Here is a 14,096-nt window from a genome sequence, read left to right on the forward strand (position 1 = left end):
CAAATGAATATAGAAGCACAGCTCATTGTCGCCATCTCTGAACATTTAGACATCAAAGGTTTAGAGATGCTTACCTACCACTTTGTACAAATATTTGAATTTAACTTTTTAGAAAATAGTATTATTTCTTGTTCTCTTTAGACTCATAATTATGTTCTTTTATTCTCCTCTTAATTTTTTGCTAATGTTTATACTTTTCTATAGCTATATTCAAAACTACTCTATTAACTTTCTTATGCTAAGTCATTACACATATATTATGTATGTAAACTGAAATTTCAACTAAAATATTTTCACTGATATTATATTCATTTATTATTAACACCAGTAGAAAGTAAAATTATGACTATATGTCAATCAAAACAACACATAAATTTAATAAAATGCAATAAATAATTATTAAATACAAAAGAGAACATTCTGTTTTACTTAAGCAAAGATACTTGCTTTTCTTTTTTTGATCATCATTTAGAATGAGTCAAGGCGTCAAGTTATAAACAGTAATGAAGCATTTGCTAATGACAAGCATTACGTGTTTTATTTTCAAGGGAATTCACATCGTATTCCCGTTAAACCAATCCACACTTAAAGGGCACATGGAATAAATAATAAATAAGCAGAGATATAGTGGATGAAAAGGAGCCCAGCTTAAAAGTTAATGTGGATTTAGAGTATTCAATAAACATCTGGGGGAAAATAATGAAAATATTTTCTCTGCAAAGTCTGAATAAATGTTCATGGAAATAGAAAACACCAACTTAGTCCCTTAAACAATTCTTAAAGTCAAAAAATAGGCAGTGGTGGCACACACCTTTAATCCCAGCATTTGGGAGGCAGAGGCAGGTAGAGCTCTGTGAGTTTGAGGCTAGCCCACTCTACAGCTCGAGTTCCAGGGCAGCCAAAGGTACACATAGAAACCCTGTCTCAAAGAAACAAACAAACAAACAAACAAACAAATAAAATGCAATCTTAAAGTCTTTCTTCTGTATAACTGTGCAGGGCACATAGCACAAAAGGGGAGAGTCTTCCTTTTTTTATTAAGGATTTTTTAAAATTATATTTATCTTTTTTTTAACATTGTAGAAAAAGGGCATGATTCGTGGCTCACCTGTGGAAATCAGAGGGCAACCGGTGGGAGTTGGATTTCTCTTCCTATATAGATTTCAGGGATTGAACCTAGGACTTGGTAGCAAGCATAGTTGCCTGCTAAGCCATCTGGCTGGCCCTTCCGTCTTTTAAACAAAGCTGTGCTCAGGCAGACATTATACTTCTGGACTCAAACAATCCTCCTGATTCAGTCTTTCAAGCAATTGTAACTGTAGGCACAGGATACTTCATAGGGCTTAATTTTTAAAGAAGTAGTTTTACTGCTTTTCTTGGTAGTGAAAAATGGAATTGCTAAAGAACACAATACTGAGAATCAGGGCACGGCTGTAGCGGCCATTGTTACCTGTACGAGACCTGCATGAGACTAAGCCATTTAGAAACCCAGCATGGGGAGGGGAGGGGCTCACCTGGCTCAGGAGCTCTTGGCAATTGGTAAAGGCTAAGGGTCAGATTGTTATTTTCTTTGGCAGGTGGACACTAAGAGGTCATCCATTCTCCAGTGGATAGAGCATCCATGAACATGTGGGAAGCACTAGTTTCATCTAAAAAAAAAAAAAAAAAAAAAAAAAGGAGGTTGTGAAGTTTGAGGGAGATACATTGTGGCTACTCCAGCAGGAGTTGAAGGTAGAGTGTAGGGTAGATATAGTTATGATACATTGTATGCATGTGTGAAAATTTCAAAGAATAATTTTTAAAATTCTACTTAAAAATAGAGTTGGGTATTGTAGTACACATATTTAATCCCAGTACTTGGGAGGCAGAGGCAGGCAGATCTCTGAATTCAAGGACAGCCTAGTCTATAGAGTGAGTTCCAGGACAGCCAAGGCTTCACAGAGAAAACCTGTCTCAAAAAACAAACAAACAAACAAATAACAAACAAAAACAAACCCCAAGCAACTCCTCAAAACAAACACACAAAAATACAGAGAGCAGTGTCAATGGTTAATTAGAAGAGATAAAATCTATGAAGAGCCAGAATGATTTTAATAGAAGGCAAAATTCTCAAGGAGAGTAAATAAAAGATAATGCAAAGTTATCCTGGCCTCATTTATGTAGAATTATATACTATGTTGCTGTATATTAAGTTATACTGGCCTCAGGTATGTACAACATAGTAAACATCACTTATGTCAGGGAAGTGATATCTTTCCATGTAAGATCACACCAAAGAAACAAATTGTTTATCCATCTCTAGTTCTTCCTTGGAAGAAAATATATTTTCTAACTACTCTGAATTCTTTTTCCTCCCCATGTTTTTGCTTTAACAGAGTACATTTCTATACAAATAATACTGTTTTTAAAATAGTCTCTTGTCCTTTAGCAACTTAATGTTTTGGGCATTTATTTAAGTATGTCATATATGTGTGTGTGTGTGTGTGTGTATTACACACACATGTATACACACACACATACAAGTATATATGTCCTGATCTCAGATAAAGTAAGTATACCCTTTTCACTTTTTTCCTTTTTCTTTGTGAGACAGGGTTTTACTATGTAGTCCTAGAAGGCCTTGAACTCATGATTCTACAGTTTCAGCTTCCTGACTTCTGGTATTACAGGACTGCACCAATGTGTCCATTCCACACTGGGATGTGGAAAGTGATATAAATAAACGTTCAATTCTCCTCCTTCTTCTTATCAGTTCACCAACATTATCCGTGTTTGACCAGTTTGTTTTTGTAGCTTCACTATTAGTTTTTTAATTTAATTGTGCATAGCGTGTTTCAATTAGTTGGATTTATTGTCCTAATCTCTGTTCAAATTCTCCCATATTTGGTCATAGCCTCTGCAGACTGTTTTATGATACAACCTATCAATGGGACAAATCGTAGGTTAATAGTATTGTTTTATTTTTAGAGAATCCTTTTCTAACCTTTATTATTAAAACTATGTATAACATATCATATTTCCAAACTCAAAAGCTACAAAATAAGAAATGTTCTAATAATGTCTTAATATATGTTTTAATAGTATTTAATAATAATTGTTAAATAGTATTATTTTATTATTAAATTATTGTTAAATTATTAATATATTGTTAAATATATTAACATAAAATTTAATAATTATTATTAATGCCTTAATAATAATGTTTTAATTGGATATTTTCTTTATTTACATTTCAAATGTTATCCTCTTTCGCTGTCCCCAACTTGCTTCTATGAAGGTGTTCTTCACCCACCCACCCACTCCTGCCTCCTTACCCTGGCATTCCCCTACACTGGGGCATGGAGCCTTCACAGGACCAAGAGCCTTTCCTTCCACTGATGCCTGACAAGGCCATCCTCTGCTACATATGTGGCTAGAGCCATGGGTCCCTCCATGTATACTCTTTGATTGGTGGTTTAGTCCCTGGGAGCTCTGGGAACTCTGGTTGGTTGATATTGTTGTTCTTCCTATGGGGTTGCAAACCCCTTCAGCGCCTTCAGTCCTTTCTCTAACTCCTTCATTGGGACCCCGCGCTCAGTCCAATGGTTGGCTGCTAGCCTCTATGTTTGTCAGGCTCTGGCAGAGCCTCTCAGGAGACGCTATATCAGGTTCCTGTCAGCAAGCACTTCTTGGCATCCACAATAGTGTCTGGGTTTGATGACTGTATATGGGGTGGATCCCCAGGTGGGATCCACTTTCTCTTCTATTAGTTTCAGTGCGTCTGGTTTTATGTGGAGGTCCTTGATCCACTTGGACTTGACCTTTGTACAAGGAGATAAGAATGGATCGATGTGCATTCTTCTACATGCTGACCTCTAGTTGAACCAGCACCATTTGTTGAAAATGCTGTCTTTTTTTCCACTGGATGGTTTTAGCTTCTTTGTCAAAGATCAAGTGACCATAGGTGTGTGGGTTCATTTCTGACTCTTCAATTCTATTCCATTGATCTACCTGTCTTTCTCTGTACCAATACCATGCAGTTTTTATTACTATTGCTCTGTAGTACAGCTTGAGGTCAGGGATGGTGATTCCCCCAGAAGTTCTTTTACTAATTCGTTCTTTTACTGTTAATATCGCTATCCTGGTTTTTTGTTATTCCAAATGGATTTGCAAATTGCTCTAACTCTGAAAAATTGAGTTGGAATTTTGATGGGGATTGCATTGAATCTGTAGATTGCATTTGGCAAGATGGCCATTTTGACTATATTAATCCTGCCAATCCATGAGCATAGGAAAAAGTCTTGGAAAGATCAGGAATTCAAGGCCCATACCTAAACATAGTAAAAGCAATATACAGCAAACCAGTAGCCAACATCAAACTAAATGGAAAGAAACTTGAGGTAATTCCACTAAAATCAGGGACTAGACAAGGCTGCCCACTCTCTCTCTCTACCTATTCAATATAGTACCCAAAGTCCTAGCCAGAGTAATTAGACAACAAAAGGAAGTCAAAGGGGTACAAATTGGAAAGGAAGAAGTCAAAATATCACTATTTGCAGATGATATAATATACTTAAGTGACTCCAAAAATTCCACCCGAGAACTCCTAAACCTAATATAAACAACTTCAGCAAAGTGGCTGGATATAAAATTAACTCAAACAAATCTGTAGCCTTCCTTTACTTAAAGGATAAACAGGCTGAGAAAGAAATTAGGGAATCAACACCCTTCACCATAGTCACAAATAATATAAAATACCTTGGTGTGACTCTAACCAAGCAAGTGAAATATCTGTATGACAAGAACTTCAAGTTTCTGAATAATAATGTTTTAATGTTGTGGCCTGCCCGCAGTCCACAACACGAACGGTTCAACTGAGAATGGCAGTTCGAACTGAAAAGAGAGGAATCTAGAGGGGGCGGAAGAAACAATGGAGCCAAGACAACAAACATTCTGATCAAGGCTCAATTTTACTATTTCCAGACACTCAGTTATAAAGGAAGGGGGAGGGAACCCAATATCCCGCCAAGTAACTCAGGGTCCAGTAGCAGGACGAACACGTGTGTGCCTCCAGGCAGCAAAGGCAGGTTCCAGCAGTAGGCGTGGCAGGACGAATGAGCAGTTAGCTCCACCCTTGAGCAAGCAGGTTCCAGGCTGGGGGAAGGGAGGCCACATTTTAATAGTAATGAGAATGTCTTCTCTATTTCCACCCTTACTACGGTTTTGAGTTTTTGCATACTATGAATTACACAAACTTCCATTAGTTAATTTTGAGACAAGTTCTCACTGCTGCCCATAACTCATTGTTGTAGCGCAGGCTGACCTTGAACACATGGTTCTACACCACTGCTTCCACACGAAGGCTGGGATCTATATCATCATGCTGAACTCAGTGTTTAGGCAAATAGGCAAATAGGCAAAAATGTATGTACCCATGTAACAACTTCAATGAAGTCATCCAACAATTTTGTACATTAACAAATCCATTACACACATCCTGGGGCCAACCTGGCCTCTCTAGAGAACTATAGAGAACTGACCCACTTTCTGTCTCTGTAAGCTATATCTGTCTTTTCTACATTTTAAACTACTGCTATATGCATTTCTGTTATTCTTTATCTTTCTTTCTGGTTTTTGATTACCCAGTTATTGCTTTTATTATTATTCATACAACTTTCATAACACAAACAGCCTTTTAAATCACAAGTAACTTCAGGAAACTCCACACATTTGTGGTGCACAGCTCAGAACTATTCAGAGAAGAGTCAGCATAGCAGACTTGAGGCTACTATTTTTAGAAAGGTCAGTGTTCAAGGTTGGATTTCTGAGCATTTCCTTCATCCCCTGCTAAAAATACCTTGCTGTGCCTAAACTGTGTGCAGAGAGCATGGTTCATGCAGGGCACCTCCTTTGCTTATGGAGTTTTGAATCTTTGTCAGCTTCTGGGTTCCCAGTCTCTGAGCTTTCCCGGTAATTGACACTTGACAGGCACTGGTACCACACACTGCTGAGGGGATCGTGTGCTCTGTAACTCTACTGGGAAAATTCTTAGCTAGAATTTTGTGCCTGATTTCCTCTGGACATAAGTTTGAACCACATGTAAGTCCTCTTGGTGAATCTTGTACTTAGGGGAGATCTTGAGGTAAAATGTTACATTGTAAAAGTACGTGTATTTATGTATTGCTTCGAGTACTTAAGTTCATAGATGTCTTCCATGGTGTCTAATCTGTTGTTAATTGCATCTAATTAGAAATACATTTTAACCTGAGCAAGGTAGCACACACCTTTAGTCCCAAAACCTGGGAGGTAGGCAGATGACTGAGTTTGGGACTAGCCTGGTCTACAGAGTGAGTTCAAAGACAGCAAATGTTCTACACAGAGAACCCCCTGTCTCAAAAATCCAAAACCAAACAGCTTTTAGACACTGTTTCCAGACCAGTCCAATTGGTTCTGTTTTGTCTTGATTTTCAGTATTCTCATGTGCTCATTTGCATCCTCTATTTTCCATAACTAATAACTGTACTAAAGTCTTCGCTACATCATCTGGCCATTTCTGTGACTGCATTTTACTAGTTTTTCTCTTTATTAAGAGTCATGATTTTTTTTTTTTGTTCTTGTTCAGTAAGATTTGGTACATGTCATGTGTGTTTTACCCACTGAATAATCTTGGTCCAGCTCTTCGAAGGTTTAGGTTTTCTGATTTGGTTTTGCTGATAAGCAAATAGTTACTTATGGGTGAACTTTCTGGTTTTTAGGCTAATCTAGGCCATAACTAAAATACCCTTTAGAATGATCTGGTTTCAGGTGTGGTATTTGGGGGGTCTTTTTCAAATAATGGTTTTCGATTGTATTCATCCCCTTTGTATTTTTTTAAATATTATACTATCAGCAGTGGAAAGGCGAGAATGAAAGAGATGCACCTTCTGATAAGAAGGAATTTCTAGATAATGGTCAGACAGAGGCGAGAGGTCTGAGGGTGAGCAAAGAAAGATTGCAATTCCTCTAGGCTGAGGCAGATGCCAAGAGCAGGAAGCAGAGAAAATTTCAGGAATGTGTGTACAGGACTCTTTAAGTCTTTTGTTGAAATGTTATCCAGGACAACTATAGGATTAAAAAACAAACAAAACAAAACCAAAAAAACTCTACGACTTTAATTTTGGCAAGAGTCACTTCTGGGCATAGCATCAAGTATCAGGGAGGCCTAAAATGGACACTTTCCTCAGCTAACAGTGAGCCAGGGATAACTAATGCTCCAGCCCAGCCTTTCTTAGCTAGGGTAGAATACATGTATTCACATATTCACACCTGAAACCAGATCATTCTAAACAAAAAAAACCATGACTCTTAATAAAGAGACATTTTATAAGCATAAATTTATATGTATTTTGCTAGATATTTTAAAGATTTATTTATTATGTATATGAGTACACTACAGCTGTCTTCAGACACACCAGAAGAGGGCATCAGATCCCATTATAGATGGTTGTGAGCCACCATGTGGTTGCTGGGAATTGAACTCAGGACCTCTGGAAAAGCAGGGAGTGTTCTTAACCACTGTGGAATCTCTCCAGTTCAATTTTGCTAGATATTAACAATCTCACGTTACAGTTGTTGTATGTATGTGTGTATGTATATATGTAGGTAGGTATGTTTTGTTAGGACAAATTCTTGTTAGGCAGTCTAGGCTGGCTTCAAATTTGTGATCTTTTTGCTCAGCTTCCCAAGTGCTGGGATTATAGGCATGCACCAACACACCCATGGTTTTCATTACTTCCCATTCCACAAGAAATGAGTGAAGTGGGAATTTCCGGCTTCATTGGAGACTCGGTGGTGTCATGTGAAGCTGTCTTAGGAGAGGATGTCTTGCTGAGAACAGACACGTGGTGTTTTTCTGGAAGCTGTTAGGTGAAAGGGCGTGTTCTATTTTGCTGGGGCAGAAGCTTGAGAGGACACGTGATGTTGGGAAAGAGTATTAGTATAGCCCATGAGACAGACAGTGGATGGATGATGCTCGGGAATAGGTTGGGCTTGCTTCACTGACGCCGATGATGATATGTATGGCATTGGTTCGCCTGGCCTTCTTCACAGATCTTAGCTTGTGGTGACTTTGTAGAGAAAAATGCACCAAAGAACTTCTGGAAGTGTTCAAGCTGCTTCTGGCTGCTTCAGCAGACTCACGCCCATTGGCGGAGCCTCTCGGTTTCTTCTGGATCCAGCCACTGCTGCCGATTTAAGTGGACTGGACCAATGATAACCAAGAGTAGAATCGCTTCAAAGAACTAAGTTTGTGTTGCATATGATTTTAAGATGCATGCTTGCTCCTTGCCGGTGCCGGCAATGGACATCTCACCCAGTTCCCATGGTTGGCTTTGCCCTTTCTCCCGCCCACCTGAGTTACCGCGGATGGAAAACACCAGGCAGCCTTTTATATTTTAAAACTAGCCAGATAACACAACTGCTGGTCGAAGAATTTCTTGCCCCATCCTCCTTAGCCTCAGCAGAGCCTGTGGAGGCTACAAACTATCTGTTCTCAGAGTTACAAGTCTGCTACTTCCTATCTACCTGGTCCAAATAGCCTGGTCCATATCTCTCTTCCCCTCTCTCAACTCCTCTTTCTCCTGGGACCCGGAAATCCCACTTTATCCTTCACCCAACTGTTGGCATCTGCCATCTTTATTGCCCAGCTAAAAATGGGAAGAAGGTTCACATGGGTACATACATGATCCACTCCTCATCTGGGCAGCCCCTCTTGAGGAAGCAGAATGAGCATCAAAATACAAACAGCATCAGGGCAAGCCACAACACTTCTAAACAGGTCGATTAACCATCTTCTTCCCCTACCTTTGATTGGTGGGCTATACGGGAGGTTGAAGCATTTAAGAACCCTTATTAAAATAGATTTTAAAAACTATAAGCCTACAAAAAAAGAGTGTCTATTTTTTACATCTAGTCTCAAAAAGTGTGTTGGAAAACTTCAGGATTTTGCCAATAGATTTAGTGAATGTGGTTATAGTAATATAAATTTTAATTTGCACATATTTCATTATCAATAGAGTAGAATTTCTTTTTTGTTTTTTTTTTGTTTTGGTTTTTTGTTTGTTGTTGTTGTTGTTGTTGTTTGAGACAGGGTTTCTCTGTGTAGTCCTGGCTGTTCTGGAACTCACTTTGTAGACCAGGCTGGCCTTGAACTCAGAAATCTGCCTGCCTCTACCTCCCTAGTGCTGGGATTAAAGGTGTGCGCCACCACACCCGGCTTAGAATTTCTTTTTATACATGCAAGAGTCACTTATATTCCCATCATCATGAATTGTATATGGCTTTATGTTTCTTTCTAAAGAATTTTTTAGGGGCAGGAGAGATGGCTCATTAGCTAAGCATACATACTACTCTTGTAGATGACCAGAATTAATTCCCAGTACCTACATCAAGCAATTCACAACCATCTGTAACTCCAGCTCCAGGGACTGACTGACACACACTTTCCTTTGAGGTCACCTGCACTCACATGCAAATGCTTACAGGCAGACAAATAAAACACACCTTAAATAAGAAACATTTTTATCTTTTTCCTATTTTTAGAAACTCATGATTGTGATATATTCATATTAGATAACATTTTATTTGTCTACACTACATTTGCCATGGAAAGATTTTGTTATTTAGTTTGTAATTTTTTTCCTTTTAGATTTTAAAAAAAGATTTATTTATTTTATGTGAGTACACTGTTGCTGACTTCAGACACACCAGAAGAGGGCATAGGGTCCTATTAAAGATGGCTGTGGGCCACCATGTGGTTGTGGGAATTGAACTCAGGACCTCTGGAAGAGGAGTCAGTGCTCAGAAACACGGAGCCATTTCTCCCTTCCCATTCCTTTTAGATTTTTGAATCCCAATCTTGAAGTTACTTTCATCCCTCTTTTTTGTTTGTTTGTTTGTCTTTCAAGACAGGGTTTCTCTGTATAGCTCTGGCTGTCCTGGAACTCACTCTGTAGACCAGGCTGGCCTTGAACTCAAGAAATTTGCCTGCCCTGCCTCCCAAGTGCTGGGATCAAAGGCATGCACCACCACTGCCCAGCGGTACTTTCATTCCTTTGTTGTAAAATACTTGCCCTTATATGTATTAAGTACTCAGTTCCATTTTTAATACGTATAAAATTTGCCTGGTGCAATGGGATGGGGAAAGAATCTGTCCTCGTGTTGACCCTCAGTGGTTTTTTTTTTTTCCTCCAGACTCATCTAACAGGGGAAATTTAAGAAGCACGTGTAAAAACAGCCTGGTGATGTGTGCTTACTACTTATAAACTGAAAGTTACCTTGCTACTCAGTAGAAAATGAACTAGATGACTGTTTTAAAGGAACTAGAGTGACAGATGAATCTTCCAGACTTACAGTTTGCTTGGGAAGTACAGTAAAGTCACAAAAAGAACCTTATTATTTGGAAACTATCAATAAAATACTGTAACAATTTAAGAATTGGGCAGTGTTCTGGTCTAAATGTGTCCCTCCCCCCCCCCCATTCCCCTTACTTAATACTGTGTTAAGTAAGGCTTTGGGGAGTTTGACATCCAATGTACATTTTGCCTTTTACAATTTGGCTTGCTAACCTCAAGTTAGGAAATCCAAATCCTTTACGTATTGCAGATTGCCTTGGCTTTCCTGACATGACCTACAGCATTCTGGAAGAGTTCTCTGGGAATTTACACATCTGGTTTTGCTTCCCAAAATAAGCCGGAGCTTTTTGATTACACTAAAGCAATCAACCCATTTCATTTGTGTCTGGCTCAGTTTTTAAAAATGAAATAAGTTAACTTCTCTCTTTCAACTCTCAATGATAATTTTTCCCGTGCATTTTCTATCTTAGGTATCTGGCATTTTGAGGGAGGGGTGACTTTAAGATGATATATGAGAATATTAAATCATCCAGCAATGGAGCCAATCAATTACTCATTAATGATAACAGCGTAAGCAACTGGAAATTTTACAATGAAAAGTACCAGCGGCTGCCACGATAAATTTAGCCGACCACTTCTAAATTTAGCGCCCCTGTCACTTATAAACCACTTTCCATTTGAGGCCTGGGCTGTAGGGCGCTTGTTGGATCCTCCCGCCTCTCGGCACGCGTGTTGCCACGGTGCATCCAGCTCCACGCGCTGCCCACGAGCGGACCAGAGCGAGCGAGGCGCGGTGGCTGCGCCCAGCGCTGCAAACGCCTGGCGGGCTGACCCAGACAGTGCGGGTTAGAGACGCTTCTTTTGCGCCGTCCCGCAGCGAAGCGCGAACAGGGTTTCAGCCCACTTTCCCGGTTCTCTGAGGTCCGGGAGCAGTGGGTTCGGTCCAGGCTGCAGCTTCCCAGCAGCGCCCTCCTCAGGGGCGGGCCCTGGCTCTCGGTGCTGAAACGAGTGGGCGGCCACAGGCGGGTAGCCGAGAGGACAGGCGGCTGCGAGACGGTCGCTGGGACTCGGAGGGCGCGGCGAACCGGTGAAAGAGGAAGGGAAGGAAGGAAGGAGGAGGAGGAGGAGGAGACGGAGTCGGTGCAAGGGAGCTGTTGCGGAGCAGAGAGGCGGATCCTTTCGGGAGCGGCCACGGAGGTTCCGGGACGCGGCTCGGGGTAGCCCGCCCACCGCGCGTAAGGTGTTCTCCAGGTAGCGCGGCACCCAGAGGGCGCCCTCGCCCGGCCCGCGCTCGGCAAGCGACAGCTCGCGGCTCCCCGAGCGCGGCGCCCTTGAGCCGGGCTGCGCAGGTTGGCCGCCGACTCGTCCGCCCGCCAAGAGGAGGAAGCTCTGTCCCTTCCCGCTCGCCGCGGCCGGCGTCCCCACCCCGTGGACTCTCCACCCTGCAGCGGGCGAGCGGCGTGGCCACGGAGGCGCCGAGGAGGGGCGAGCCGCCGCCGGGCAGCGGCGTGGCCCCGGGGGACAGGGCGCCCGAGCGGAGGCGGCGGCGGGGCGGTGAAGGCGCGGCGCGCGATGGCAGCTGCCTAGCCCGGCGCGCGCGGAGCAGCCCGGAGCTGTGGCTAGCCAGACGGTGCGTCTGGGCTGGGGACTCCGGGGTCGCCGCCGTGGCAGCCCGGCAGGCAGAGATGGGCACCGAAGCCGGCGAGGGCATCACTTTCTCCGTGCCGCCCTTTGCGTCCGTGGGCTTTTGCACCATCCCGGAGGGCGGCAGCTGCCGGAGGGGAGGAGGAGCGGCGACGGCGGCGGCGGCGGAGGGCGAGCCGAGCCTGCAGCCCTTGCTTGTGCCGCCGCCGCCGCCGCCACCACCGCCGGGCAGTTTCTGGAACGTGGAGAGCGCAGCGGCTCCTGGCACCAGCTGCCCTACCACCGCCCCCGGGAGCAGCGCCACCCGAGGCCGGGGCAACTCTGGCAGCGGGGGCGGCCGGCGTACCACCGTGGCGTATGTGATCAATGAGGCGAGCCAGGGGCAGCTGGTGGTGGCCGAGAGCGAGGCCCTGCAGAGCCTGCGGGAGGCGTGCGAGGCGGTGGGCGCCACCCTGGAGACCCTGCATTTCGGGAAACTGGACTTCGGGGAAACCGCCGTGCTGGACCGTTTTTACAACGCAGGTGAGTGGCAGCTCCTTGCTTTGCCCAGCCGGTTTCTCCTGGCTGTCTTGGTTGGGGAGTATTTTTTGTTTTGTTTTGTTTTTTCGTGGGCGGGAAGCAAGCTTCCTATTTACATCACGCCTCACCTTGAGAGCGGCGTGGTTGCAGGACTATTCAGGCCGGTTGCTCCTAGTCGAGGGTGTGCTGGTGCCAGAGACTGTATTTGTGCGGGAGATCCTCCGCTGATTTATTCATTATCCGGCAGCGAAGACCCTGGGTCCAAGTACAAGGCTCGGAAAAACACTTCCTCCCACCACTGCGAATAATTGCTTCAATCACTTCTCTTCAGTTAGGGGATGGGTAGGTTTTGCTTTTGCAAACACACACCTGTGGCCCACTGAAGTGATGTTCTGTTCCCTGTGCAGTCTTGGGAGTACAGAAATGCCCTTATGCTAAGCAGCCAGCTGCGTGCAGGGTTTCGTTTGAGTTTTCAAAGTGCGGTCTGACCTTCCCCCCACTCATTTCACCTTCGAGTTTTGGTGGCTTCAATTTCCCATTCTCTTACTACTTTGAACGGTCAAATAACTATATGTTAGAGTAAAAGCACCGTGAAATACACCAAATGTGTGTGATCTTTGTTAGAATCTTGCCCAAAGAACCAGGGGTTTTTTTTGTTTGTTTTGTTTTGGGTTTTTGTTGTTTGTTTTTTTTTTTTTAAATACCTGAGATACTGCGGTGAGTGGAAGAGTTTATAATTTGGCATGGTTTAAAGAGTTCCCATGCAATTTTAATGACAGATTCGGTTGACTATTAAAGTGATTGTTAATGTAATCCACCGGAGGAGGAATGTCTCCCTTTTAGTCCATTTCAGATTTCAAAAACTGTTAAGAGAGTTCTAATGACTAAAGCAATTAGCCAGCCGTCTGTCAGCAAATGTTAGGAATGGTTGTGTGCTACTGAAATCCAATGGGATCAAGTAAATAGACTTGCTAATTTTTATAATCGTGGTGGTGGGGAACCTGGTTTTTGTCTTCAAACACAGTGAGCTTCTCCCATTTGCGATCACAAGGTTTTGTACTGCAATCTAATTCTCTTACAGCCTCTTTAAAACACCTGAAGGAGGCTTATGTCTGCTTTGGAATTCAGCCAAAGCTGAATATTTTAAGAACAAGAAGAACTTCATGTTAAGGAAGCCAGACTAAATAAACTGAGACTTTCTGGTTTGGGTATTTTTTAAACAGTCTGTGTCTTCATAACTGAACATGAATATAATATATTATAGCTTGGTTCTTGGGGTGGCTAGCTATAAAAATTACATAAACATAACTTTTCTAAAAAATTATAGCACTCTTATTTTTGGATTATAATTTGGAAGACGCTTCAAAGAACCAAATGATATGAGAGGAAAAAAGCCAAATAAGAACTTGAGCTTATTTTTATTGCGATGATAGAGTAGGCTTATTTTTCCTAGGAGTCCAGAAAAAAATGTCTTAAACCCTCAGCTAATATGAAGGAAAGTTTCCTAACAAAGCTGTCCTCTGTTAGTCTCCAAATACCATCTCTGCAAAAGGGGAGAGGGAA

General features: G+C 42.5%; 1 protein-coding gene across 1 annotated transcript in view; it reads left to right on the top strand.

The window, feature by feature from the left end:
• The first annotated feature begins 11,490 nt into the window (after positions 1-11,490).
• Map3k5 (mitogen-activated protein kinase kinase kinase 5) overlaps positions 11,491-14,096 on the top strand; it is a 208,895-nt gene continuing 206,289 nt past the window's right edge. Inside the window, exon 1 of the mRNA XM_021174435.3 lies at positions 11,491-12,536. Within this exon, the coding sequence (XP_021030094.1) occupies positions 12,056-12,536 (481 nt within the window). The 5' untranslated portion in view covers positions 11,491-12,055. The remainder of the gene's footprint in view (positions 12,537-14,096) is intronic.

Source organism: Mus caroli, unplaced genomic scaffold (assembly GCF_978045245.1).
Source record: "Mus caroli unplaced genomic scaffold, Mus_caroli_1 scaffold_9, whole genome shotgun sequence".
Taxonomy (NCBI): domain Eukaryota; kingdom Metazoa; phylum Chordata; class Mammalia; order Rodentia; family Muridae; genus Mus; species Mus caroli.